The sequence below is a fragment of the Spinacia oleracea genome, chromosome 4 (assembly GCF_020520425.1).
Source record: "Spinacia oleracea cultivar Varoflay chromosome 4, BTI_SOV_V1, whole genome shotgun sequence".
NCBI classification, from domain to species: Eukaryota; Viridiplantae; Streptophyta; class Magnoliopsida; order Caryophyllales; family Amaranthaceae; genus Spinacia; species Spinacia oleracea.
In genome coordinates, this window is record NC_079490.1 from 135035648 (window position 1) to 135060189 (window position 24542).

A 24542-nucleotide genomic window follows, 5' to 3' on the forward strand; every position below is an offset into this window, starting at 1 on the left:
CCTCACTCACTCCTCACTTGAATCATCTTCCAACTTCTCTCTCTCTCCTTGCGCGATTTCTGAAAACCCAAAAAACGAAATTGAATTTCTAAAAACAATCACTCAATCAAGGTGCGTTTGTTCTCGGAGGAAGCATTCAAGTTCTAGTGACAGAATTTCGCGCAAGAATCACTAGGAATTTGATCGAATTTCTGTTCGTGAAAAAGCCCCAAATTTTCGAGGTAAAACCCTAATTTGAAATTAATTAGGGTTTTTGTTTATATATTTGAAATTATTGTCAATTGTTTATAGATTTGGGCTTGATATGATTTTTGCATAATGTTTGCATAAATTTTAACACCACTTGAGCAAATGTTTGCATAAATTGTATTAATTCGCACTAATTTACCCTATTTTGGTGAGAATGGATTTTTGTTGATTTGTGAATTGCTTGTGCATTAATCCTGATAAAGATGATAAATTGAATGTGATAAAGTGCTTGCATCATTCCTGATAAAGATGATAAATTGATACGATTTAATTAATTGCTTGAGTTGGTTTTATAATTCTGTTTAAATGGTTGAAGTAGTTTCAATTTGTTGGTTAAATGGGAAATAGTGTTAGGTTTTTTTGCCAATAATTTGGTATTGGTATTTGCAATTCATCGAAATAGAAATTGGGCATAACTTTGTTTATAATGAAACTCTGATTGATTTTTTTAGAATAAGGTGGTGGCATGCCTTGTTGTGATGGTGGAGGTGTAGGTGGTGGTGGTGGTGGTGGTGGTGGTGGTGGATGGGTCTCAGTTGTGATGTATCGATGTATGGTATTTGCAAATGTTGCCTTTTTATCTTGTTTTTTGATTGGTGTTTGGGTAGTCGGAAGCCGGTTCTATAAAAAGAGGAGTATGTTGATGTGATTGAATGCATGGTATTTGCAACAAGCTTGTAAGGGTTGTTGCCGTTGTTGTGAAAGTGTTAGGGAACCCCCGCTTCTTGTTTGTCAGTTGTTTGTTGTTAGTTGAATGTTAATCGATGTTGATCGAGTTTGTGTAGTTTGAGTGTCCTGGTATTAGTTGTGTAGTTTGACATTCATGGTTTAATTTTGTGTAGAAGTTAGTATGGGGAATTTAAAGATGACGAAGAAAGGGGGTGGTTCAAAGAAAGCTGGGAGAACCCCTCCGAAAGAAGCATGTTGTGAAACCTAGTGCAAGTGGTAGTAGGAAGAAAAAGAGGCAGAAGCTGGTGTACCAGGAGGCAAGTGAAGATCTAGATGGCGTACAATGCAGCGAGGAGGAAAGTAGTGAAGAGGAGTCCTCCTCCAAGGAGTCCTCCTCTGAGGAGTGCTCTGCTTCATCTTCTGCGTCATCCACGGAAGGGACAGAAGGTGATTCCTCGTCTTCATCTTCTTCGGAGGAGGAGGAAGAGCCAAGAAAGAGAAAGAGGAAGAAGTCCTCGAAGAAGGCCTCGAAGAAGGCCTCAAAAAAGGCCTCGAAGAAGGTAAATTTTAGTATTTTAAGTAATACTAAATTATTGTTTTAAATTAAATAAGTATTATTTGCAATAAAATATAAATTTAAATAAATTTAGTATTATGTTAAATAAGCTTTAACAGGTTTGCGTAATATATTTTCAGGTTTCGAAGAAAAAGAGCAAGAGTGCCGGGGAGATTGTCAAGGCACGTAATCGTGTTGTCTTGACGCATTTACGAACTTGTGAAAAGGTAAATTGTGTTATTTATGTTAGATTTAACATTTGAGTATTAGAATTTCTTTAGTAATGTATTATAAAAGTTATATAATTTATAAAAGTTATATGTATTATTTTTAAAATATTTCTTAATCAGGCCCCTAAAATTATTTGCCGGGTCGAGTCGTTCGTCAAGTTAATCAAGAAACTGGATGATTCAAGACGGGAAGAAGTAGAGAAAATGGGTTTCTCGGGGTTGTTGGAAATGAAGTTGGGGAAGTTGGACAGGAGGTTCTGTTACTGGTTGATGACCAGGGTAGATGTTGAGGGGCATGTAGAGTTTGGGGATGGGAATGTGTTCCGGTTTACCCCGCAACATGTTCAAAGGATTTTTGGGTTGCCAATGGGAACGAAGGATGTTCCTGCACCTGTGGCAATTGATTGGAAGGATCAGCAAATGGTACGTCCTGCCATTGAGCTATTTAAGATGTACGGTACTGGAGTTGCTGATCCTTCGAAGGATATGGTGTTGTTGGCGAAGGTAGCCAAAGTTGTGGAGGGGGAGAAAGATTCAGCGGGGGAGGTTATACCTCTAAGTACCCCTGGTGAGAAGCTAGCATTTAGTAATGCGTTCTTGGCTGTGGTAGTGGGCCACTTACTTTGCCTTACAGCCATGTGCACCAACCTGTCACACAAATTGATGGTTGTGGTTTCGTTTGGTGGTGTGGCAGAGGAGTACGATTGGTGCACGTGGAGTTATAATAGGCTGATGGAACGTGTGGAAGTGTTTTTGAAGAGTTTTTACGATGATGGTTATGCTCGTGGATGCGGTGGCTGTGTTGTGGCCTTAATGGTAAGATTTGTGTCACATTTTAATTTATTTATTTGATTTTATATAACTGCAAATCTAGTTCTAATACTTGTTTGACTAAATTTGCAGATTTTTTACCTTGATCGCTTGGCGGGAACCCCCGTTGATGTAGAACCTTTACCTAGGTTGAAGGTTTGGGGGAACCTGGAAGTGAAAAAAGCAATCAAGAGAGACAAGAGAAAAGGATATGACTATGGTAGATCCAAGGTAATACAAAATTACTTGATGTTTGATTGAAAAATATTTAGTTACGTTGTAATTAACGAGGTACTTATGTATTTGCAGTCAAAGAAGGTGGTTTATGATGGTGAAGTGAGAAACAGTGTTAGTGGCCTGACAAACAAGGAAGTTGACAGGCGGATTGAAATTGTGGATGAGCCGTTGACCGGCAAGGGCACGGAAACTGATCCTAGCAGGGCAGATGTTGGCAATGCAGGGGGAAACGCTGGTGTTTCCCTCTTAGGAAATCTAAGTAGAGATAGTGCCGCTGTACAAGAACTAGGGATGGCAATTCAGTCCGAGTCCGATCCGAGTCCGATCCGATCCGTTGAAAAAAGTCCGATCCAAGTCCGAAAAAATAAAATCCGAGTCCGTATCCGATAAAAAAACTCCGAATCCGAATAGGAGTCGGATCGGATTCAGAGCCTGGACAGCATCCGACCCGACTCCGACCCGACTCCGACCCGCGTTCAAAACATATCACATGTATGGTATAAATAACTTAACCCTAATTTATTTCTATGTATTCTGCCGCTTTTCTTCAACTTTTCTATCTTTCTCCCTCATCTCCTTTCTCCCTCCTCAAGTTTGTATGGAGTTACAGATCATCTTCAACATTTTATCATATTCAACATTTTCTCCTCTTTATTCTCTCTGAATATTTCACTTAAAATTCAACAAATTTTGAAAAAGATAATCTCTCTCATCTTTTATGAAACAAAACCCAAAAACTCACAATACGGTGAAGAAAAACATCTCCGTTGTCTCGAGGCCGCGAACATATTGTCAGGTAGAAGTATAGATTGATTCAAGACGAGAAGCGGTGGGCGGTGGTTCATGTCAGATTTTTGGGGTGCGATTATTTTGTTCAGTTTCATATTCAAACTGTTTACAATTTGTTACTTAATAAAATATTATGCTTTATATATTACTAAATCAACTCATACAAATTTGATTTTACCTCGTATATAAAGTAGCAACATACTTGTATTTATTATCATTAATAAAAGATTCAAGTTTTTATTACTTGAATTACTTCACTTTGTAGTACTGGATTTACCCCAATTCGTATATTGCTGGATCTGGGATCTACATGAGTTCGCTTTATTTTTTGTTTGTTTAAGTTGAGGCTGAAATTTTGGACTCGGTATGGAGGTCCGATTTAAGTCGGACGCGGACTCGGATCTGGATCTCCAAATATACATTCGGAGTCGGACTCGGAGGATGTCTATTCGGAGTCGGACTCGGATTCGGACCTAAATTTTAGGTCCATTTATGAATCGGATCGGATTCGGATCCTATAGGGTCCGATCCGAGTCCGATCCATTGCCATTCCTAACAAGAACTGGCGCATCAGGTAATTTATGTGCAAATCAAGAAACTTGTTTGATTGAATTTAGATTGAGTTTTTGTGTTATTGTTGGTTAGGGTTAGTGTAATTTATGTACAAACCCGAGCGTATGATTGTTTTGGATGTTGAGTTGAGTTGAGTTGTTTTGGTGCACCATGTTTGGTTTGTGCAGGTACTTGAGTTGTTCAAACCCGAGTTGGAGCGTATGATTGTGAATGTTGTGTCCGAGAGGGAATGGTTAGCGAGCGGTAGTGGTATGGGTGTGAAGGAAATAATGCCCTTGGTCCAAGTATGCATTCTATGTTAAGTCTAATAAATGCGGTTCAGTATTAATTGACAAGTTAATAATTCAGTGAGATCAAGTGAGCTGAATGCCTAGCTAGAGGCCGCTTCAGTTCAAGTGGAATTAATGATATTAATCCACAGCTTACTCTTGACTGAACCCGTAGGGTCACACAAATAGTACGTAAACGGATCAAGTATTTAATGGCATTAAATACTCTATCTATGAATATTCGGAACCGACGGATCTTGGTTTCAGTGGGAGCTAAGATCGTCACAGGCAAGAAATGAATACTCCGGAAACGATGATATTGCCGGAAACGGAAATATGGATCGTATCGGAAATATAAATATTATCCAAGTCGTAGATGTTGCCGGAAACGGAAACATGGTACGTATCGGAAAATATTATCGGAAATGGAAATATTGCCAGAATCGGAAATATTGCCGGAAACGGAAATATTGTCAGAATCGGAAATATTACCGGAATCGGAAAATAATTCCGGAAACGGAAATATTAAATATTTGTTCGAAACGGAAATTAATTCCGGAATCGGAAATATTAAATATTGTTCGTATCGGAAATGAATTCCGGAATCGGAAAATTTAATCGGAAGCGCATCGTACGAATAAGCATCGGACGAGGCCTGCCGGACGAGGCCCAGCACGAAGCCAGGCCATCGCCCAGCAAGCCAAGCGCGCCGCACAAACAGCAAGGCCAGGCCCAGCAGGCTGCGCGCAGCGCGCAGCGCGCACAGCGCGCACAGCGCGCGCAGGCGCTGAGTGGGCTGCTGCTCGCACGCACGCATGAGGCCCATCGTGGCTGTCGTGCGTGTGTGTGCAAGTGTTTGTGTTCGTGCACGTTTCCTAAAACATGCAGAGTTCGGTTAATGATTAAATTCCTAATTCTATTTGATAAATTAATTAAATTAGAGTTCTTGTAGGATTCTAGGTTTGATTAATTTGTATCTGAATAGGATTTCGATTCCCTTTCCATACCGCTATAAATATGAGGCTAGGGCTCACAATTTATAACACAAGTTTAAAAAGTATTCAAAGTGAGTTTTTGAGAGAAAAATTCAGTCACACATTTGCCTATAAAGTGCCGAAAATAATAGTACCTTAAGGGCGATTCTAGTTGGTCAATCTTAAGGCGGATCCGGACGTGCTGTGGACTATCTACGGAGGGACGACACTTGGAGTCCTAAAGACTTGTTCTTGTTCGGTTCGGGCGCAGCTAGGGAAGGCACGCAACAAAGAGTATGCATCTATTCTATGCTAAATGATTATGTGTAAATAATATGTATTCCTGGGTTTATGGTTTTTCCGCATGATTTATGAATTGTCATATGTATCATAACCTAACAGTGGTATCACGAGCCCCTTATTATTTTCATAATCTAAATTGCATGAACATATAGTATTTTTCTGCCGAACCCAGAATTCTCAAATTCGAAGCCTAACTATGACTTTTCGAAGGTTTTAGTTTTTCGAATGCAAAATTTCGTAAATTTAAGATGTTAAATTAAATATTTGCGATTCTTGTTGATAAATCTTGAACTTTTGATTGACCTACTGCATATGTTTAACAAGTTTGAATGCCTAGTCTTGTTAATTATGCAATCTAATTATTAATTATGATTAATTTGTTGAAAACTAGAATAATTTAGAATTAATTTGATTTTCATAATTAATTGTAATTTAATTAGAAACCTATGATTAAAAACCACCATAAAAAAATTGTAAATTTACGATAAATTTTAAATTTTTTTTGACCTAGACTTGAATCCATATCAATCGGAAATCAATTGGATAATAAATTTTCGATTTTTCGCCCTAAAATTATGAAATTAATATTATTTATTAATTTGTCATTAATTTTAAATATAAATTTTAAATTTTATGCGATTCGTTCATAAAACTTGCACGCACGAAGCAATGGACGCTTCGTGTTACCCTTAAGGGGTGTTGTATAATGCGGGCATGCGACGACGAGCAAGGGAGCTCGTCGCCCGTGCGGCACGAATGCAATGAGCAAGGGCGTAGTGCACGAGCACAAGGCAGCAGCCCTGCCTTGTGTCGTGTGCCACGAGCAATGAACGAATGGGCATGGGCGAAGAGCGAGCCAAGGCAGTCGCGTGTGGGCAGCAAGCGAGCTGCGCCACAACGCGCGCTGCCTCGCACAAGAGCGCGCAGCCTCGCGCGCAGCGAGCGCAAGCTCGCGTGCCACGAGCGCTGCGCCCAGCATTACTCGCGCGCACAGCGAGCGATGTCGCCCGCCCAGCGAGCGATGTCGCGCCCCAGCGAGCGATGGCTCGCGCGCACAGCGAGCGATGTCGCGCGCCCAGCGAGCGATGTCGCGCGCCCAGCGAGCGATGGCTCGCGCGCCCAGCGAGCGATGTCGCGCGCCCAGCGAGGGATGTCGCGCGCGCGCACTGCGAGCGATAGCTCGCGTGCGATGAGCGCTGGCGCGCGCAGCGAGCACCAATGCGTGCGGAGGCTTGCGATAGGGAAGCAGCAGCTATGCGACGAGCGCATGGGCTGCGCGCACATGGCCAGCAATGGCTGTGTGCGTACGGCCCATGGGCGTGCAACGCGTAGGGTGTTTGCGTTACGATTAGATCGTTTTGAATGTTTAATTTGAAAATTTCAGTTCACGTAATTTTAATTAATTTTAAAATTAATAATTTGAATTATTTTCTTGGATTTTAATTTTGAATATTATAATTATAATAAATGTTATTTATTCTAATTATTTTACTAAAATTAAAATCATGAATTAATTTAAATACGACTGAAATTAAATTAAATTTTTGGATTCAATTATAAATTGATATGAGCTTTAAATTTTAATTAAATTTGTATGTTTCCGGTTGGACTAGAAATACATTTTTATGTTTAAAATTGGTAAAGCATATGAATTTATTGGTTTAAGTGGGAGCGCTTTTTAGTCATAAACTCTTGATTAGGTCTACAAATCCTTAAGGTTAAAACAACTTGATTAGAATTAATAAGGACTGAATAATTGGTAGATTATTGGTGCCCTTGATTAATTGCTGCAAATGTTTACGTGATGCATAATGTGTTTTACTAACCAGCTATGTGGGCCATTCATGATAATGAATGGGTGAATGGTATATATTGTATATGTACTGTTTTGCAGGTTATGAAGTGACTAGTATGGCCCAAATAGGATAGAAAATATGGTCTGCGTACCATTAATTTGAATGTAATTGGTCTAAAGTACCAAAGTTATTTTTCAATTCAAATATGGTCTGCGAACCATCAAATAGTTGTAATTAGTTATAGCTTATCCTATTTGAAGAAAATGGTGCCTCCCACGGAGATTTTCAAGACGGACTTTGAAGTCAAAGCTTCAAGATGAAGTCGGGCCATACTAGATCACAAATATCTTATGCATGTTTTAAGTTATTTATTGTTTTAAATATGTCTTAAAATGCATGAGATCAAAAGCTTGATTATGTTGCATGATTAAGGATTTTAGTTCACTTAAAATCTAACCAACATAGTAAGAGCCTTAAGTTCCAAACTTAAAAATTGAGTTAAAAGGTGCCATGCCAAAATATACACTTGCTTGGATATCCTTTACATCAATCTAGTAATAGTTTTCGCTCAGCGAGGTGTTACTTATTGGTCCTAAAGGGGCAAGGTACACAAATAATTGTGAGTACATGTTAGTTTTGGTGAAACTCAACGATATAAGTAAGGAGTCCTTTTATGTCGTGGCAAATTCGATAGGTTTACCTAATAAGTTCTTAGACGTACCTATCAACCAAGAATAGTTTCTAGACTATTAGCAAAAGGCTTTTGCTTACCTAAGATGTTCTAGGATTAAGTCGACAAACTGTGCTTAGTTCTTCAATGATTTTAGGATCTTGGAATCATTTTATTCACACCTGCCGGAACACATAATTTGAATAAAATGCTTAATAAACATTGAATTATGCATGTATGCTAGAATTTAAGTTTATTAAGAGAAACTGTGAATGGTTATTTATTTGTTTTCAATTGTAGTTTTTAATATGGCAAACAACAATCAAAACATCATCATGGGTTCTGAGCTTATGGTCAAGCTGAACCTGACAAATTTTCTTGAATGGGAAGCTAAGCTAGTTGAAATAGTCAAACTCAATGGACTTGAGTATGTACTGTCACATCCCATGCCAAGCTACTATGCCAGAGACATGACCCCTGAGAGGTTTTACGCCTGGGATGCGGATCTCAAAAAGGTTATGAGTCTCATGCTGAACAATATCCCTGATGATTGGGCTAGAAGGTTTGTAGCCTATGAACCTTTTACGCTCATCAAGAATCTGAGGGATATCTGTCGTGGAAGTACGGAGGACAGGGACCTGAACGTCCATGAGTTGATTGAATCAATGTCTGGTCTAAAGGTTAGTTCTCCCAACAGGTGTTATAGGATGGAGGTCCAAGAAACACATGTTCAGCTCCTTCGCACTAAACAAAGGGTAGGCGTCCCACTGAGGTTCCATGTGGATCTTATGTGTTCATATTTTGATCGCCTAAGTCTACTAGGAACACCAATAAGCGAAAGGATGGCAGTCTCTGTCTTGCTCAATTCACTACACAGTGGGTTTGGTCGCTTCAAGCAACTATACCTAAGTGAACCAAGAGAAGAAACAGTTGCAGAATTTATTCACCTTGTCAGAAAGGCTGAAATAGTACTGGACTGTGAAGCCAAAGATTTACTCAAGGCTAGAAAGAGACCATTCAAGAAAGGTGGAAAGTCCAAGGGCAATGCTAAATCAAAGCAGGACAAGTCCACATCAAGCTGTCTTTATTGTGATGGAATAGGCCATTACAAAAGAGAATGTCCAAAGCTAAAGGAAGATCAGAAGAACGGAACAGTCGTTCCATCTTCAGGTATTTTCGTTATAGACTGTATACTTGCTAATTCAACTTCTTGGGTATTAGATACAGGTTGTGGCTCACACTTATGTTCCAATCCACAGGGACTAAGAAGAAGTAGAAAGTTAAGCAAGGGTGAAGTCGACCTACGAGTGGGAAATGGAGCACGGATTGCTGCATTAGCTGTAGGAACTTACTATTTGTCGTTGCCCTCCGGGCTAGTTTTGGAACTGGAAGAATGTTTCCATGTTCCAAGTCTTACTAAAAAACATCATTTCAGTTTCTTGCTTAGATGCTAAGGGATTTTCCTTTATAATAAAAGACAATAGTTGTTCGTTTTATTTTAAAGAGATGTTTTATGGATCTGCTAGATTAGTCAATGGACTTTATTTATTAGATCACGACAAACAAGTATATAACATAAATACCAAAAAGGCCAAAAAGGATGATTCAGATCTCACCTATCTGTGGCATTGTCGATTAGGCCATATAAACTTGAAACGCTTAGAAAGACTTCAAAGGGAAGGAATTCTAGAACCATTTAACTTAGAGGATTATGGTAAATGCGAATCATGTTTACTTGGCAAAATGACAAAGCAACCTTTCTCTAAAGTTGGAGAAAGAGCAAATGAACTATTGGGTTTAATCCATACAGATGTATGTGGACCAATGAGTACAAATGCTAGAGGTGGTTTCAGCTACTTTATCACTTTCACTGATGACTTCAGTAGGTATGGTTATGTCTACCTAATGAAGCATAAGTCTGAATCCTTTGACAAATTCAAGGAATTTCAGAGTGAAGTAGAGAATCAATTAGCCAAGAAGATTAAGGCACTGCGGTCTGATAGAGGCGGTGAATATCTGAGCTATGAATTTGATGACCATCTGAAAGAATGTGGAATTCTATCAGAATTGACTCCTCCTGGAACACCACAATGGAACAGTGTGTCAGAACGGAGGAACAGAACCTTGCTAGACATGGTCAGGTCAATGATGGGTCAGGCCGAACTTCCATTAGAATTTTGGGGACATGCACTAAATACAGCTGCACTCACTATAAATAGAGCTCCGTCTAAAGCTGTCGAAAAGACTCCATACGAATTATGGTTTGGAAAGCCTCCAAATGTGTCTTTTCTTAAGATTTGGGGATGTGAAGTATACGTCAAACGATTAATTTCAGACAAACTTCATCCAAAATCTGACAAATGTATCCTTGTGGGCTATCCAAAGGAAACAAAGGGGTATTACTTCTACAATACATCTGAGAACAAAGTGTTTGTTGCTCGAGACGGTGTCTTTTTGGAGAAGGATCACATTTCCAAAATGACAAGTGGGAGAAAAGTAGACCTCGAAGAAATTCGAGTCGAACAACAAACTCTAGAGAATGCTCAAGATGACATTCAAGATGAAACTCAGAGATCTTTAGAAGAATCTGGTGAGAATCATGGTCAATCTAGAAATGTTACCCCGCGTAGATCGCAAAGATATAGATCTCAACCGGAAAGGTACTTAGGTATTTTGACGAACGAGAGCTATGACGTTCTATTACTTGAAAGTGATGAACCTGCGACTTACAAGCAAGATATGACGAGCCCTAGCTCCAAGCAATGGCAAGAAGCCATGCAATCTGAATTAGACTCCATGTCTGAAAACCAAGTATGGGATTTGGTCGATTTGCCAGATGGCTACCAAGCCATTGGAAGCAAATGGGTTTTCAAACTGAAAAAGGACAAGGATGGGAAACTTGAAGTTTTCAAAGCTAGATTGGTTGCAAAAGGTTACAGGCAAGTCCACGGTGTGGATTACGATGAAACCTTTTCACCAGTTGCAATGCTAAAGTCTATTCGAATAATGTTAGCAATCGCTGCATATTACGATTACGAAATATGGCAGATGGATGTCAAAACTGCTTTCTTAAACGGCGTTTTAACAGAAACTGTGTTTATGACACAGCCTGAAGGTTTTGAGGATCCAAAGAATGCTAAAAAGGTATGCAAGCTAAAGAAATCAATCTACGGATTGAAGCAGGCATCCAGGAGCTGGAATATACGTTTTGATGAAGCAGTCAGTGACTTTGGTTTCATCAAGAACGCGGACGAATCTTGTGTATACAAGAAGGTCAGTGGGAGCAAAATTGCTTTCCTAGTATTATATGTCGACGACATATTGCTTATCGGAAATGACATTCCTATGTTGAACTCTGTCAAGATTTGGCTTGGGAAATGTTTTTCGATGAAGGATCTAGGAGAAGCACAGTACATATTGGGCATCAAGATTTACAGAGATAGATCTAAAAAGATGATTGGACTTAGTCAAAGCACTTATATCAATAAGGTGCTTGATAGGTTCAAGATGGCGGACTCCAAGCGAGGCTACCTACCCATGTCTCATGGAATGACTCTAAGCAAGACTCAGTGCCCAAAAACACTTGATGAGCGTAGACGAATGAATGGGATTCCATATGCATCATTGATTGGTTCAATAATGTATGCTATGATATGTACACGCCCGGATGTTGCGTACGCACTCAGTGCTACGAGCAGATACCAGTCAGACCCAGGAGAGGCGCATTGGACTGCTGCCAAGAATATTCTGAAGTACCTGAAAAGGCACAAAGATGACTTCCTGGTCTATGGTGGAGATGATGAATTAATTGTTAAAGGCTATACGGACGCAAGTTTCCAAACCGACAAAGATGATTTCAGATCACAGTCTGGGTTTGTCTTCTGCCTCAACGGAGGAGCAGTAAGCTGGAAAAGTGCTAAGCAAAGCACCATTGCGGATTCTACAACTGAAGCGGAGTACATTGCTGCACATGAAGCAGCAAAGGAAGCTATATGGCTAAGGAAGTTCATAGGAGAACTTGGTGTAGTCCCCTCCATTAAAGGACCAATAGCCCTGTATTGTGATAATAACGGAGCTATTGCACAGGCAAAAGAGCCTAGACACCACCAGAGAGTCAAGCATGTACTTCGTAGATTTCACCTTCTACGAGAGTTCGTTGAAAGAAAAGAAGTCGAGATAAGCAAAATTGGAACTGATGACAACATATCAGATCCATTAACTAAACCTCTGCCGCAAGCGAAGCACAACTCGCACACTGCAGCTATGGGAATCAAGCATATTGGAGAATGGCTTTGATGTCTCTGTTTAATGTTTTAAAGTTTTAGAGTTTAAATCTTTGTAAAACATTATTGGTTAATCATTCACAATAAATGAAAGGAATTCATTTTTCCATTTAATTTGTGGTTTATTAAATGATGAGTCCCTTCAATTTGACGATATATTCAAGATAGACTGTCAGGACCAGTCCTGTGACTAAGAAATGTCTATCAAGTGAACTTGAATGTCAAAGGTTGAAAATGGTCCCTAATCGGAGTTTTCTATAAAATTGGACGCATAGAAAACGTTAGACGATTAGAATGCAAGATGACTAGTAGTTCTGTTTCTTGAACTATGTGGACATGGCAATGTCATAATCATTTGCATAGATACTTACTTTGGGAAGACTAGTATCGGACAAGACCTATGAAACTTTACTGTAAGAGATGAAAGTCTGTCATAAGTAAATTTCATTAAATTATTAGACACTAAATCCTCAATACCTGAGTGATTTGAGATTACTTGTTTGAGAACTGGTTGCTTTGACGTTGACCAACCGTCGCACCGTAAAAGGAGGCTATAAAGGCAACGCTCAGGTAATCACCTATCAAACGAAGTCTAATCTCAAGATCGCAAGATTGGGATTGTCCTCCCATAAATCGGGATGAGATGCTTAAAAGTTGTACAAGGCCACTCGGAGAGCTAGAAACTGTGAAATGCATGGCCGTGCTCGGATGAATCATAGGCTATGATTATCTGTTTATTTGATCAGTTGAACTCTGAAACCGAGGAACACCTCTGGACATAATAAGGATGACAACTCTTACCTTATGTTCAAGAGCAAGCATCGAGCGACAAAGGAATTAGGAAATGCACACTTGTCCCTAAGGACAAGTGGGAGACTGAAGGAAATAATGCCCTTGGTCCAAGTATGCATTCTATGTTAAGTCTAATAAATGCGGTTCAGTATTAATTGACAAGTTAATAATTCAGTGAGATCAAGTGAGCTGAATGCCTAGCTAGAGGCCGCTTCAGTTCAAGTGGAATTAATGATATTAATCCACAGCTTACTCTTGACTGAACCCGTAGGGTCACACAAATAGTACGTAAACGGATCAAGTATCTAATGGCATTAGATACTCTATCTATGAATATTCGGAACCGACGGATCTTGGTTTCAGTGGGAGCTAAGATCGTCACAGGCAAGAAATGAATACTCCGGAAACGATGATATTGCCGGAAACGGAAATATGGATCGTATCGGAAATATGAATATTATCCAAGTCGTAGATGTTGCCGGAAACGGAAACATGGTACGTATCGGAAAATATTATTGGAAATCGGAAATATTACCAGAATCGGAAAATAATTCCGGAAACGGAAATATTAAATATTTGTTCGAAACGGAAATTAATTCCGGAATCGAAAATATTAAATATTGTTCGTATCGGAAATAAATTCCGGAACTGGAAATTTAATCGGAAGCGTATCGTACGAATTAGCATCGGACGAGGCCTGCCGGACGAAGGCCCAGCACGAAGCCGGGGACATCGCCCAGCAAGCACGCACGCCACAAGCCCAGCCAAGGCAGCGCCCAGGCCTACCACAAGGCAGGCCCAGCGCGCGCCAAGGCCACGGATGCGTGGGCCGCGCTGCGTGGGCTGCTGCTCGCACGCGCATGGGCAGCCCTTGTGGCTGCCGTGTGTGTGTGAGTTTGTGCTCATGCGTGATTCCTAAATCTACAAGAGTCAGTGTATGATTAAATTTCTATTCCTAATTGGATAAATTAATTAAATAGAATTCATGTAGGATTCTAATTTCAATTAATTCGTATCCTACTAGGATTACGATTCCTTTTCCATAACTCTATAAATAAAGGCCTAGGGGTCATAATTTATACACAAGTTTTAAGTATTCAAAACTAAGATTTTTAAGCAGAAAAATCAGCCAATATTCTTGCCTACCTAACCGAAAATATTAGAACCTTAAGGGCGATTCTAGTTGGTCAATCTTAAGGCGGATCCGGACGTGCTGTGGACTATCTACGGAGGGACGACACTTGGAGTCCTAAAGACTTGTTCTTGTTCGGTTCGGGCGCAGCTAGGGAAGGCACGCAACAAAGAGTATGCATCTAAACTATGCTAAATGATTATGTGTAAATAATATGTTTCCTGGCTTTATGGTTTTTCCGCATGATTTATGAACTGTCATATGAATCATAACCTAACAGTGGTATCACGAGCCCCTTATTATTTTCATAATCTAAATTGCATGAACATGGTTAAATATTACAAATTTGCAAGAATTAAAAGGGGTGATTAATTTTCGTAATTGTTAATTAATTGCAAATTGCGTTTATTATACGTACGCAGTTTTTCGGCAGTTTCTTCGTTACTCATCCAAATCGAGTGATTTTTGTGTCAATTCCGCATGTAAAAGGCATTCTAAAATTTTGACAAAAATAGTATTTTTCTGCCGAACCCAGAATTCTCAAATTCGAAGCCTAACTATGACTTTTCGAAGGTTTTAGTTTTTCGAATGCAAAATTTCGTAAATTTAAGATGTTAAATTAAATATTTGCGATTCTTGTTGATAAATCTTGAATTTTTGATTGACCTACTGCATATGTTTAACAAGTTTGAATGCCTAGTCTTGTTAATTATGCAATCTAATTATTAATTATGATTAATTTGTTGAAAATTAGAATAATTTAGAATTAATTTGATTTTCATAATTAATTGTAATTTAATTAGAAACCTATGATTAAAAACCACCATAAAAATTGTAAATTTACGATAAATTTTAAATTTTTATGACCTAGACTTGAATCCATAACAATCGGAAATCAATTGGATAATAAATTTTCGATTTTTTCGCCCTAAAATTATGAAATTAATAATATTTATTAATTTGTCATTAATTTTAAATATAAATTTTAAATTTTTATGCGATTCGTTCATATAACTTGCACGCACGAAGCAATGGACGCTTCGTGTTACCCTTAAGGGGTGTTGTATAATGCGGGCATACGACGACGAGCAAGGGAGCTCGTCGCCCGTGCGGCACGAATGCAATGAGCAAGGGCGTAGTGCACGAGCACAAGGCAGCAGCCCTGCCTTGTGTCGTGTGCCACGAGCAATGAACGAATGGGCATGGGCGAAGGGCGAGCCAAGGCAATCGCGTGTGGGCAGCAAGCGAGCTGCGCCACAACGCGCGCTGCCTCGCACAAGAGCGCGCAGCCTCGCGCGCAGCGAGCGCAAGCTCGCGTGCCACGAGCGCTGCGCCCAGCATTACTCGCGCGCACAGCGCGCGATGTCGCCCGCCCAGCGAGCGATGTCGCGCCCCAGCGAGCGATGGCTCGCGCCAGCGAGCGATGGCTCGCGCCAGCGAGCGATGGCTCGCGCCAGCGAGCGATGGCTCGCGCGCACAGCGAGGGATGTCGCGCGCCCAGCGAGCGATGTCGCGCGCCCAGCGAGCGATGGCTCGCGCGCCCAGCGAGCGATGTCGCGCGCCCAGCGAGCGATGTCGCGCGCGCGCACTGCGAGCGATAGCTCGCGTGCGATGAGCGCTGGCGCGCGCAGCGAGCACCAATGCGTGCGGAGGCTTGCGATAGGGCAGCAGCAGCTATGCGACGAGCGCATGGGCTGCGCGCACATGGCCAGCAATGGCTGTGTGCGTACGGCCCATGGGCGTGCAACGCGTAGGGTGTTTGCGTTACGATTAGATCGTTTTGAATGTTTAATTTGAAAATTTCAGTTCACGTAATTTTAATTAATTTTAAAATTAATAATTTGAATTATTTTCTTGGATTTTAATTTTGAATATTATAATTATAATAAATGTTATTTATTCTAATTATTTTACTAAAATTAAAATCATGAATTAATTTAAATACGACTGAAATTAAATTAAATTTTTGGATTCAATTATAAATTGATATGAGCTTTAAATTTTAATTAAATTTGTATGTTTCCGGTTGGACTAGAAATACATTTTTATGTTTAAAATTGGTAAAGCATATGAATTTATTGGTTTAAGTGGGAGCGCTTTTTAGTCATAAACTCTTGATTAGGTCTACAAATCCTTAAGGTTAAAACAACTTGATTAGAATTAATAAGGACTGAATAATTGGTAGATTATTGGTGCCCTTGATTAATTGCTGCAAATGTTTACGTGATGCATAATGTGTTTTACTAACCAGCTAAGTGGGCCATTCATGATAATGAATGGGTGAATGGTATATATTGTATATGTACTGTTTTGCAGGTTATGAAGTGACTAGTATGGCCCAAATAGGATAGAAAATATGGTCTGCGTACCATTAATTTGAATGTAATTGGTCTAAAGTACCAAAGTTATTTTTCAATTCAAATATGGTCTGCGAACCATCAAATAGTTGTAATTAGTTATAGCTTATCCTATTTGAAGAAAATGGTGCCTCCCACGGAGATTTTCAAGACGGACTTTGAAGTCAAAGCTTCAAGATGAAGTCGGGCCATACTAGATCACAAATATCTTATGCATGTTTTAAGTTATTTATTGTTTTAAATATGTCTTAAAATGCATGAGATCAAAAGCTTGATTATGTTGCATGATTAAGGATTTTAGTTCACTTAAAATCTAACCAACATAGTAAGAGCCTTAAGTTCCAAACTTAAAAATTGAGTTAAAAGGTGCCATGCCAAAATATACACTTGCTTGGATATCCTTTACATCAATCTAGTAATAGTTTTCGCTCAGCGAGGTGTTACTTATTGGTCCTAAAGGGGCAAGGTACACAAATAATTGTGAGTACATGTTAGTTTTGGTGAAACTCAACGATATAAGTAAGGAGTCCTTTTATGTCGTGGCAAATTCGATAGGTTTACCTAATAAGTTCTTAGACGTACCTATCAACCAAGAATAGTTTCTAGACTATTAGCAAAAGGCTTTTGCTTACCTAAGATGTTCTAGAATTAAGTCGACAAACTGTGCTTAGTTCTTCAATGATTTTAGGATCTTGGAATCATTTTATTCACACCTGCCGGAACAATAAAATCGAATAAAATGCTAATAACTTGTTTGAATTGCATGGTTGCTTTAATTTCAAGTTATTATTCATGATAAATGTTTAGACTTTGCATGCTTCAATGTATGTTTTAATTATTGTTTATAATTAAATATCTTGCACTGCAATAAATCCTTTTAGAAAGGTAACAGTAAATTTCCTCGATTGGTAGTGAATCCAAGAACGATTCACGGAAATGAGAGAAAGTGAGCAATTTAAAATGTACGTTTCTTATATCGACTTTTATGGTTGTTTTCGAGTATCAAAGTCGAATGGCAAACCGATTGGTGCTTGTGAATTCAAAATACAATGTGGTTTTGAGATCATAAAGCATTGAGTTTAAACGCTCAGCTTTACCAATGGTTAACAACCTAAAATCCTTTTTCCATTTAATTCTCGAATGAGTCTAGTTCCTAGACATTCGAATAGATCGATGCTTAGAGAACTTTAGAAGCTTCTGGTAAGATCATCTAGTTGAAACAGAATATTCAACATAAATTAAAATGGTAAAGAACCTTGTTGGTGACATTGGACATATCTAACAAAGTATAAAAGTCAACACTAAAGAATTCAATTCTTAAGACTATAAGAAAGGGTACAAGAAATAGGAAAACGAGGAACAAATGAAAGGAATTTACGATTCCGTTTCTACCTATAAGTTTATGTTTAAAGAGAAGTGACCTAGCAATCAAACTTCCTTGGTATCATATACCGCTTGAGGTTCTTACTTCGGTAATAACTCAAACAATGGAAGCTAGGATACACTAATGACCTACAAGTGGGAAATGAAGCATGGCAATGCTACATTAATTGTAGGGTCATCTAAGTTTGTTTTAAGTCCTTTCAAAGGCTGGAACTTAATGGCTATTTTGTTCCATAATCAGCATACCTAAATTTCTGCTTCAAACACAGAAAGACTCACATTCAAGAAAAACAAAAACAATGTTTGTTTGTTTATTTGAATGAAATGGTCAATTACAGGTTGAGTCAATATGCTTGATTAAAACAAACAACTCTTTAAAGAACTTTACTAGGTTCAAATCAACCCCTTGATTTGAGTTCCACTAATCTTTGGCATTGTTGCTTAGACCATATCAACAAGTTAACATTCAAAAGCTCTATTTTAATGGACTTTTGAAAGTTGGTTGATTTCTAGATCAACTTAAGACAAGCTAGTCTTACTTGTTGAAAGTAACAAAAGATATGAACTATTGTTAGAACGCCTAGACGATAGAGTTCAAAGCTAAAGAAAGATTTTATGACTTTATTATTTCACATGGATTTGAGTGAATATAGGTTTATTGACTCAAATGTGATATAAGTTGAATCTGTTTGGGTAATTCCAGGATTCAGAAGTATAAAATCCACTTGGCAAGAAATCATAAAGATCTAGGTTAGATCATGTTGATGATTACTTGAGACCAAATATGATCATCAATGATTGTGTGTTGTAATTTCACAATCTAGGTCCATAAGATATGGCATATCGTAGTTGGAATAATCGAAGTCAATTAGTACTTGATTCGATCAATGATGAATCATAAAGACTTTTCCTATAATTTCTAAAACAAAATGCTCAACTACCACCAAACTAAACCAAATTCGTCAAAGCTATTGAAAAGTAATTTCAGAATATCTTTTCATAATATGTCTAAAGAGTTGCTAAACTCAGTGGGAGCTTAGTGTTTGTTATTCAACAAACTAAGGCCCAAGTCTAGATATATGTTTCATTGTGATTTATTCAAATGAGACACAAGGGTATTGTTTCTACCACGAATTTTTGAGAACATAATGTTTGTTTGCTCGAAATAATGTCCTTTTGGAGATTTGTTTCCAAAATGACAAGTGGGAGAAAATAGACCTCGAAAGTCTTCAAGGCGAACAACAAACATAAACGGACATTCCGAAGGCTTTTCAAAGTGCTTCAGAAAAACCGAACTTATTCTTTAAGGACTTTAGAAGTGGCTTTAAAGAATAGACTTCTCTTAGAAGACTTTACAAGTGCTTCAAGGAGAACAGAATATTCAAAGGACTTTCAAAGTGGCTATTGATATTCTGTTGTTTGATGTTCTATACCCAAGTAGGCATAGAGTTCAAGTCACTGGAACTATGAGATTCTTCTATTAGATAGTGAAGAAACATGGAGTTCAGGTCACTGAAACTATGCAATTCTTCTATTAGATAGTAAAGAAACCTACAACTTGCAGTCAAACTAAAAGAAGTGACTTGTAAGAAAGCTATGACGAAACCCAGATTCCCTAAAATGGTTAGAGGCCATATATAGACTCAAATGTTTTAGATGGTTAAAGGCCATAAAACATACTCAATGTTTTGATGACAAAATTAAAATTTTGTTGATTTGCAAGAATAGTTTCACACCTATTGGTTGCAAGTTTGTTTTAAGGATAAAAACCATCAAACATGGAATTGTGTTCACACACAAAGCTAGATTAGTTGCTAAAGGTTACAAGCAAATTCATGGCATGGATTGTGTTGAAACCTCATGCAAAATCGTAATGCTTAAGTCTATAATTCAAGCAATGATTGCATATTGGTACATATGGCAATTGGATGACAAAACGTATTCCTCAATCAAATGTTGGAATAAACTATGTACATGGTATGTCATAGGATTTGTGGATCCAAATAAATGCTTGAAAAGGAAAGCTAGCTTATGAAATCTAAGTACAGATTTAAGCAAGCAATTGGGAATTAGAAATGTATTTTAGTGAAGCTAATAAGTATTTTAGTTTCATAAAATGTACATGATTCTTATAGATATATAAGAAGTTTAGTGGGAGTACTTAAAACTTAATTGGTCCTATGTGTATTACACACATATCTCTCTATTGTGAAATAACATTCAAATGCTAATGACTTAGATTTGAAATAATTCATCAATGATGGACCATGGCGAAACTTAGTACATACTGGGTATTAAGATCTATTTACAAAAATCTTATGATATTGTTTTGGATTAAGTAATGGCATTTACTAAATCAAACACGAAAGTCTCCATTGGAGATATTCGACCCATGTGAATAAATCTAAGTAAAGGATGTTTGAACTATGTATAAGCATTTACTAAGTTAAACATCAAAGAGTCTAAATGAGATTCTTAACCTATATTATATGTCAAAGAATTTAGCTAGATTCAGTATCTGCTGAAATTGAATAAGCTAAAGTTACATGAATAGAATTCAATTGGGAATTATTCTGCAAAAGAATTTATCATGTATGATATAATATGAGGATCGCCAAAAACGTATCGTATGACTTTAGGCATGACGAACATATACCAATCTCTATTGATCTAAGTGAAGATCAACTAGATTGAGATCAAGAATACTTATGGTACTTGAAAAGGTACATAGGAATAGTTCTTGATTCAAGGAAATAAAGATACGCTAAATATTGATGCTACACGCATAAACACTGGCAAAGGATCAAGCAAGACCCTTTGGAGTTAACCATTGATAAAGACGAGCTATAGAGCATCGTGTTTTGAAATGGCAACATGGATTGGAGACCATGAGTTGTTGCGTGGGAAATTAAAATATTAATTTCTATGTTCTAAGATATAGTTGGAGAGTCTTCCACATATCTATGAACTGCTTGGATAGGTAAATCCAAACAAAGCATCACTAGCAACCTATGCAGTTGAAGTAAAAGTAATTATTGCCTAAGAAGCAATAAAACAGGGTTGTTTAAAGTTCTTCACTGAACTTGGGTAGATCACCTATCTGCTGGCTTGATGGTTCTTCATTGAAAAATGCGTGGAACCACTCTTGAAGCAAGAAAAACGTCTGCTAACTTAATGGTTCTTCATTGCAAAATGCGTAGAACCACTAATGTAGTAAGAAAGACTAGATCACATAATAAACAAACTCGAAAAGATCTTATCATCATATCTCGAAGAACATTCGATGAAAAGGATATTAAGATTGGCAAAGCATGATAACTAAACCTATGCAACAAGTGAGAAGCAACACTCACGTTGTAGCACTGGAAATCAAGCATAGCTTTGAATTCCATGAATTGTTTTAGAAGATGGGTTTGAGGCCCATGGTTATAAAACATTGGGGTTGAACATTTATCATATATGAAATGTATTTTCATATTCCATTTAATCTTGGTTTAGTATTAAATGATGAGTCCCTTCAAATTTGACGATATATTCAAGATAGACTGTCAGGACCAGTCCTGTGACTAAGAAATGTCTATCAAGTGAACTTGAATGTCAAAGGTTGAAAATGGTCCCTAGTCGGAGTTTTCTATAAAATTGGACGCATAGAAAACGTTAGACGATTAGAATGCAAGATGACTAGTAGTTCTGTTTCTTGAACTATGTGGACATGGCAATGTCATAATCATTTGCATAGATACTTACTTTGGGAAGACTAGTATCGGACAAGACCTATGAAACTTTACTGTAAGAGATGAAAGTCTGTCATAAGTAAATTTCATTAAATTATTAGACACTAAATCCTCAATACCTGAGTGATTTGAGATTACTTGTTTGAGAACTGGTTGCTTTGACGTTGACCAACCGTCGCACCGTAAAAGGAGGCTATAAAGGCAACGCTCAGGTAATCACCTATCAAACGAAGTCTAATCTCAAGATCGCAAGATTGGGATTGTCCTCCCATAAATCGGGATGAGATGCTTAAAAGTTGTACAAGGCCACTCGGAGAGCTAGAAACTGTGAAATGCATGGCCGTGCTCGGATGAATCATAGGCTATGATTATCTGTTTATTTGATCAGTTGAACTCTGAAACCGAGGAACACCTCTGGACATAATAAGGATGACAACTCTTACCTTATGTTCAAGAGCAAGCATCGAGCGACAAAGGAATTAGGAAATGCACACTTGTCCCTAAGGACAAGTGGGAGACTGAAGGAAATAATGCCCTTGGTCCAAGTATGCATTCTATGTTAAGTCTAATAAATGCGGTTCAGTATTAATTGACAAGTTAATAATTCAGTGAGATCAAGTGAGCTGAATGCCTAGCTAGAGGCCGCTTCAGTTCAAGTGGAATTAATGATATTAATCCACAGCTTACTCTTGACTGAACCCGTAGGGTCACACAAATAGTACGTAAACGGATCAAGTATCTAATGGCATTAGATACTCTATCTATGAATATTCGGAACCGACGGATCTTGGTTTCAGTGGGAGCTAAGATCGTCACAGGCAAGAAATGAATACTCCGGAAACGATGATATTGCCGGAAACGGAAATATGGATCGTATCGGAAATATGAATATTATCCAAGTCGTAGATGTTGCCGGAAACGGAAACATGGTACGTATCGGAAAATATTATTGGAAATCGGAAATATTACCAGAATCGGAAAATAATTCCGGAAACGGAAATATTAAATATTTGTTCGAAACGGAAATTAATTCCGGAATCGAAAATATTAAATATTGTTCGTATCGGAAATAAATTCCGGAACTGGAAATTTAATCGGAAGCGTATCGTACGAATTAGCATCGGACGAGGCCTGCCGGACGAAGGCCCAGCACGAAGCCGGGGACATCGCCCAGCAAGCATGCACGCCACAAGCCCAGCCAAGGCAGCGCCCAGGCCTACCACAAGGCAGGCCCAGCGCGCGCCAAGGCCACGGATGCGTGGGCCGCGCTGCGTGGGCTGCTGCTCGCACGCGCATGGGCAGCCCTTGTGGCTGCCGTGTGTGTGTGAGTTTGTGCTCATGCGTGATTCCTAAATCTACAAGAGTCAGTGTATGATTAAATTTCTATTCCTAATTGGATAAATTAATTAAATAGAATTCATGTAGGATTCTAATTTCAATTAATTCGTATCCTACTAGGATTACGATTCCTTTTCCATAACTCTATAAATAAAGGCCTAGGGGTCATAATTTATACACAAGTTTTAAGTATTCAAAACTAAGATTTTTAAGCAGAAAAATCAGCCAATATTCTTGCCTACCTAACCGAAAATATTAGAACCTTAAGGGCGATTCTAGTTGGTCAATCTTAAGGCGGATCCGGACGTGCTGTGGACTATCTACGGAGGGACGACACTTGGAGTCCTAAAGACTTGTTCTTGTTCGGTTCGGGCGCAGCTAGGGAAGGCACGCAACAAAGAGTATGCATCTAAACTATGCTAAATGATTATGTGTAAATAATATGTTTCCTGGCTTTATGGTTTTTCCGCATGATTTATGAACTGTCATATGAATCATAACCTAACAATGTTTTATGGTTTAATATATGTGTGGTTAATTTTTAAGTGAAGCAGTTATAACGGGACACCTGTGTGTTACAGGTATTTGTCCCCGTACTGGTCAAAGAACATTGGTGGGGTGTCTGTTTTGACATTAAGGGGAAGGCAATAAGATTGATTGATTCGATCTTCAAAAACCCAGCGGAGAAACATGCCGATAACCTTAATAATCTGGTAAATGTTGAGGACTTGACTTTGTATTGATTTTCATAAATTTGTAGGAGTTTGTTGTGAAGGAAATAATGCCCTTGGTCCAAGTATGCATTCTATGTTAAGTCTAATAAATGCGGTTCAGTATTAATTAACAAGTTAATAATTCAGTGAGATCAAGTGAGCTGAATGCCTAGCTAGAGGCCGCTTCAGTTCAAGTGGAATTAATGATATTAATCCACAGCTTACTCTTGACTGAACCCGTAGGGTCACACAAATAGGACGTAAACGGATCAAGTATTTAATAGCATTAAATACTCCATCTATGAATATTCGGAACCGACGGATCTTGGTTTCAGTGGGAGCTGAGATCGTCACAGGCAAGGAATGAATACTCCGGAAACGATGATATTGCCGGAAACGGAAATATGGATCGTATCGGAAATATAAATATTATCCAAGTCGTAGATGTTGCCGGAAACGGAAACATGGTACGTGTCGGAAAATATTATCAGAAATGGAAATATTGCCAGAATCGGAAATATTGCCGGAAACGGAAATATTGTCAGAATCGGAAATATTACCGGAATCGGAAATTAATTCCGGAAACGGAAATATTAAATATTTGTTCGAAACGGAAATTAATTCCGGAATCGGAAATATTAAATATTGTTCGTATTGGAAATGAATTCCGGAATCGGAAAATTTA

General features: G+C 38.5%; 1 protein-coding gene across 1 annotated transcript; it reads left to right on the top strand.

Moving 5' to 3' along the window:
* Positions 1-715: 715 nt before the first annotated feature.
* On the top strand, positions 716-23795 carry LOC110780318 (uncharacterized). The gene is made up of 9 exons (XM_056842277.1): positions 716-805; positions 924-976; positions 1124-1478; positions 1615-1701; positions 1825-2520; positions 2608-2745; positions 2824-3045; positions 4281-4345; positions 23726-23795. Exons 1-9 carry the CDS (start codon positions 716-718, stop codon positions 23793-23795), a joined length of 1776 nt encoding a protein of 591 aa, XP_056698255.1.
* Positions 23796-24542: the final 747 nt, after the last annotated feature.